A 6,091-nucleotide genomic window follows, 5' to 3' on the forward strand; every position below is an offset into this window, starting at 1 on the left:
TCGCTTGGGAAAAAAACATAACAAAACCATATATCAATTTAAAAAGAATGAAAAGTAAATAGAACGGATGTGAGCAGCAGCAACAGCACGTGTGGCTTGCATGCAGCTGTACAAGCCTGACGTGGCCACCACCGACATGGTCACATATACATATATATATGCCCGTTCTTGGAAGAAACAGTAATCAATGAATTCCGATGATGTGAAAAAAGCCGGATCAGCGTATCAGCGGAACATGCCTTATGGCCCTTACGTCACGGCTGCAGCCGCCCTCGCTGCGGTCGGAGGGCTCTGGTACATGAATTCCCGAAGAAAACATGAAGACCACTAGACCAGTCCTCAGCCAGTAAGTGGCAGATGCTTCCCGCCGATGAACTCAGCCACGCAAATAGCTAGGAATGTGAACCATCTCCTGTAAATCGGCGACGTTATTGTATTATTTTCTTTGTTCCACTTTCCCATTGTCGAATTTATTGGATGGAATAAAATAATATTTCGATATTGTACGTGAATTCGCATGTTGATCAAGAAATATAAATTCATGAATTATATATATGTACCATGTTACATTAGTATATCATGGAAAACTCAGCAATTTATAACCAAAAATTCGAATTCAATTCTTCATGTCAAAAATTTGTGTGAGACGGTCTTACAGATCATATTTTGTTAGACTAATCTCTTATTTGTGTCATCTATGAAAAAATATTATTTTTTATGCTAAGGGTATTACTTTTTATTGTGAATATCGGTATGATTGACCCGTCTCACATGTAAAGATTCGTGAGACCGTCTCATAAGAGACCTACTCATTCTCCATATACGATTCATTCATGAAGAAAGTTTCCAACTTTAAAGCAAATTTAATGTCAGTTTCTCCAAAGCCGAACATGTGTTCGATGGAGCCTGAAGCGAAAATTTAAAAAGGTATGGGACCTGAAGCGAAAATTTAAAAATGAGTTCTCTTGTTACTATAAATAATGTTAAAATTCAGTTTTCAAATAATAAATACAATAAATAATCCATAAGAAATAATATATTACATAGAAAAATAAGTCAATAAATATTTAAAATAATTACATAAATAATAATCATTTAGCTATTTTAGAGGAAAATATATATATCAAATTTGTATAATCCAGTTTTCGGTTCATTTCTTTGTCAATCAACAAGATAGCTAGCTCATTTAGTCTATTTTGTAACATTATTGATCGAAGATAAATGTCTATTAACTTCAATTTCGATAAATTTTTTTATGCTTATACAACTGTTATTAAAATCGTTAACAAAACTTTATAGGCAATATAAGTATTTGATAATAAATCATTCAGTTTTATCAAACATTGTAGCATCTTAAAAAATTGTTAAAACTCTATACAATACTTCATCAAGCTAATTAAAACCAACTCGTTAACTTTTCCAAACTCAACAAATCCCCCAAAGTCTCTTGATATTGTTTAAATTGTTCAAACCGAACTTGAAGAAAAAATCGAATTTGATCAATTATAAACAAAAAATTTTCGAATTACTCTTCTTTTAATTTAATATTGGGCCAACAAAAACTTATTTAAATAGATTATCGACTCAAAATATAAATGTTAGACTCTCTCAAGGACCAGACCCGGAGGCGGTGGTCTCCTTGGCCTCATAAAATGTCGGCCCTGAGTTTCTCTCTAGTTGCTACATAGATGAAACAACAAATCCAAATAAAAACAAAAGTTAATACAAAAAATTAACTTAGCACCGAGAATTCCCCGGACTGTCATCTCCAAAATTCACACATGCTCTTGATATCGCATATATTTATGCATATGAAACCGCGTACTTGTGCGTCACTCAATCGATCTTGACGGAAGAATAAATCAGCCTTGTGAACCAGAAGCACGCGTAGAAGCCTATGGTGCCCGTGAGCACAAAGAACGCGTAAGAAGCAATCAACATGTAGCCGAAGTACAATGCGCCTGAAACTGGCTTCGTGATTTCTAGCTTGGTGAAGAAGTAGAATGTGGCGTAGAGGAAGAGGTATAGTGCAGAACATCCGGATGTCAAGTACGACCTCCACCACCATAGGTAATCTTCGCTGCACAATTGGAAGTAGCAGAGCACAATGGTTATCTCAGCACAGGTGACGAGGAGGATGATGAACACGATGAAGAGGAAACCGAAAATGTAGTAGTATTGGTTCATCCAGATTGAAGTCAATATGAAGAAAATCTCGATAAAAACAGCTCCAAATGGAAGGATTCCTCCGATCAAGATTGAGAAGATGGGGTTCATGTACCACGCCTGTTCAGGAATCTGTCTTGGGATCTTGTTCGTTTTTACAGGATCCTCTATTGCCGGTTTCTTGAACCCGACATAGCTGCCCACGAACACAAGCGGAACAGAGATTCCAAACCATAGGAAGACCAGGGCAAACATTGTCCCAAATGGCACAGCCCCGGAAGACTTCTGGCCCCAGATGAGGGCATTTAGTACAAAGAAGATGGCAAATACAGCTGCGGGGAAGAAAAATGCAGTTCTTAGGGCGTTTTTCTTCCATTCTGTGCCTTTGAACATTTTGTAGAGACGTGCAGCGGCGTAACCAGCAAAAATTCCCATGAAAACCCAAAGCAATAACATGGCAGTCATGAGTCCACCCCGGTTCGAAGGCGATAGGAATCCTAGGACAGCAAAGATTGTCGTAACGAGGATCATTCCCAAGAATTGTACACCTGTTCCAACATACACACAGAGCAAGTCTGAGTTGATTGGAGGCCGGAACACCTCCGAATGGACCAGTTTCCATCCGGTTTCTTCCTGAGCCTCTTCCTGCGTCTCAAGTTCATTGTATTTGGAAATGTCACGATAAAGGGTTCGCAGCATTATCATCGCTACCATGCCCGAAAGGAAGAGAACAATCATCAGAGAGTTTACAATGGAGAACCAATGGATTTGATCATCTGTCATAAGAAGATAAGTGTCCCATCTTGATGCCCATTTCACCTCACTCTCCTGAAATATAGTTTGTATCACGAACTGTCGACCTCACAAATATTTAGATCAAGGGTAAGAAATTTTTGGGAGAACTGATCACCTGAAATGCAACGTCGTAAGTGAATATCACTTCTTGTTTATCTTCAACCACTTGTGGAGAGTCTGAAGATGAAACTGTATGCTTAGTCTGGGGATCACATGTAGTTAGACGAGCATCCTTACTCCAGTGCCCTTCATACTCATGCTTGATGCTTAACAATGAAGAAAAACATTATTAAAGGTTTCGTGAATATAGCATAGCAAGACTTCACCAAGAAAGTAACAGAGTGAAAAATACATCCCTGAAGAACCCACCTAAATGGTGTGACCTCAAACCCTACTATCCGCGAAGTTTCGGTCACCTGATCCTTGTGAAACTTGACCGTGAAGCTCAAGTGGTTGTTGAGGAAGTATTTTACATCCTTGCTCTGGACATAACAGAAATAACGCCCGTCAAAAAAATGAAAGAAACGTTGCACAGATATCATTCAAAAAAATTAGGACAAAGTTGGTCTATTTACGCCACTATATTCTCCTTTGAGCCCGATATGATAACCCAGCTGGTAGATTGTTGGTCCTTCTTGTTGTGATCTTGGAATGGAAACTACCAGTGGAAGGTTATCCAAGATCCTATAGAACAAAAAGGTATAGTTAAGCAAGGAGAGGCTCTAAAATTTTGAACTCTTTAATAATAACATAAGAAAATTGATTTATGTTCCCTACATGTTGACACGATATTCATCTTCAATCTTTTCTTTGAATTGTTTTGCAACTTTGGCATCAAGTATAACCCGACAAAGAACACTGCACATTTGTGGTTCCCTCATTGTAAACTGTGGCATGAGTGAAGTTAATGACAAATACAATGGTCAAAAGGAAAAGGACTATTATATCAGGAAATAAATTTTACTGACCACAAAGGGGGAATTCTCAATACGATCTCCACGAAGCACTTCACCAAGATTTTCCCTACTGTCAACTATGGTTTTTGGATGACAAAAAGGAAGAGAATAGTATGAGTATGGAAGCTGAGTTCTTATTGAAGTCAATTTGTTCACTTTCACGTTCAGTGGAGCTCCCTGGAGAAAAAATATAAGAATCTTTTTTTACTTCCACGGAAACTCATTATGTAGAAAAGGAAGCATTCAAGATATAAACATAAAACATGCAATTTAAACAACAATTCGAATTACACATATCAGTTCTTAAAAAGAAGGGAAAAACACAGCCACTGCGATACTGAAGAATCAACTCTCTTCTCCTTCTCTGATAGTTAAGTGTGTACTATTTAGATTCAACCTCAGGTGGCATTAGGTACAGGTTTTTAGTTAAAATTTATCAATTTTTCCTGAGAATATATTCAATTTATTAAACGGCCAAATATGCAAATGCAACATCACTGAGTCCTTTTCCTCAATTATAATTGTCCATGTATTCAAAGATTCAATATCCTGAATGGAACATGAAATTCTGATAGAAACGAGTAAGAAACTAAAGTAATAATCTCATGAACTAGATTCTTTACAGTCTTCTAGATCAATTACCAAATATGACACACACCGTAGATGGTTATCACAATGAGTTCTCTATATATCAAGTGTTCAATAATTATTAACTTCGTGATCTCTTGAAATAGATATTCTGATATTCCCTTCCAAGTTCCGTGTAAAAAATTTGCTTGATACTATCAATATGAAACAGAGGTGGAAGCATAAAAAAGGTAATCCCCGAAAAAAAATATATGCATTCAAATTTCAAGTTAAATCCTTCAAAATCTAAGCTTTGCCCCGAAAAAATGCATTAACTAGTCCATAGTCAAAATTCCTCTTTCGTCTCCAATACGACCCTGCTTATTAACCTAAGCTTGATAGCACGAGTTATGACATCGGTAGATCTTCGCCTCAAAACACAAGATTAAACAAAGAGCATTGTCCACCAAAACTTCAAATTTTTTTCACCTATCATGGCCAAAATCTATTTCAAACAAGTACCATAAACTCCGATACGTTTTCTCCAAAGCAAAACATCCGATCAAATCTAACAACTTGACAAAAAACCCATTAGATTAGCTAATTCCACGTAAAAGCACAGAGAACAAAAAAGATAATATCTTTGAATAAAACACAGATAAAGAAACACATTAAAACTTCAAAAATTCAGAGTGGAAGTACGGGAACATAAAAATTCTGCCCTGCTGAAGACAGATTCACAGAAAAAAAATTGGACCTTTTGGAAGTCTTCGGGGGCAACGCCGGGAAGATAGAAGCCAAGGGAATTGTGGGAAGAAACCAAAATAAAGATGGTTCTGAAGATGAAGATTAACCGCATTGTATGAGATCGAATCGTAGCTCTTCCCATTGTGGAATCAAAGCGTTAACTGCGTGCTTTCAGATCCAGAGAGAGGGAGGAAAAGGATGAGTTATAGTCTTGTGTGTATTTTAAGGCTGTCGGTTGCATTGGTAGTTGCAATTTCGGTAATCATATAAAAATCGTAATTTTGGTATGCATGTTTATTTTTTTTCCTGACCTCCATCGTATTGTTTTTTTTTTTGAAAAAAAAATATATTAAACATTCACTAACCTCCAATGTTAATTTGTTATTTTCGATTTTTTTTAAAAAAATTACAATCCTTTAACCATTTGAAGACGTGATGTTGACATGATATTGATAATATTTTCATATGATTCGATTTGAAAATTATTAAAAAGTAAATCCCGAATTCGACTCGAATTAAATATATTTGAGTTTGAACTCGAATCGAAACTCAAAATTTTTTAATTTTTTTGCTCGAAATTGGATAGAAAAGAAGTTTGGCTCGAAATCTCGAACTTATTCGACTCGGATTTTTTTTACATGTTCGAGTTCGGCTTGAGTTCGATAAATTCTGATACAAATCAAATATTTATAAAGCCGGCTCGAAAAATCGCGAACCGACTCGATTCGTCTATAAGTGAACTGGTTGTAAGGTATAATTTTTTCCACAGTTTTCTCTAATTTTATTCCTTAATTTTTCTCTTAAAAGGGTTCGTAAGCCTGCAAGAAATTTTTTTCCCAAAAAAGTTGATTTGAATCTTC

At 36.3% G+C, this 6,091-nt stretch overlaps 1 protein-coding gene across 1 annotated transcript; it reads right to left on the bottom strand.

Moving 5' to 3' along the window:
• Positions 1-1,639: 1,639 nt before the first annotated feature.
• Positions 1,640-5,468, bottom strand: LOC142552311 (transmembrane 9 superfamily member 9-like). The gene is made up of 7 exons (XM_075662046.1): positions 5,242-5,468; positions 3,930-4,094; positions 3,739-3,848; positions 3,537-3,645; positions 3,331-3,443; positions 3,077-3,227; positions 1,640-2,994 (listed from the first exon to the last, which is right to left on the bottom strand). The coding sequence occupies exons 1-7, from the start codon at positions 5,371-5,373 to the stop codon at positions 1,837-1,839; spliced, it is 1,938 nt and encodes a 645-aa protein (XP_075518161.1). The 5' UTR covers positions 5,374-5,468; the 3' UTR covers positions 1,640-1,836.
• Between the last annotated feature and the right edge of the window lie 623 nt (positions 5,469-6,091).

This window comes from Primulina tabacum, chromosome 7 (assembly GCF_025594145.1).
Source record: "Primulina tabacum isolate GXHZ01 chromosome 7, ASM2559414v2, whole genome shotgun sequence".
NCBI classification, from domain to species: Eukaryota; Viridiplantae; Streptophyta; class Magnoliopsida; order Lamiales; family Gesneriaceae; genus Primulina; species Primulina tabacum.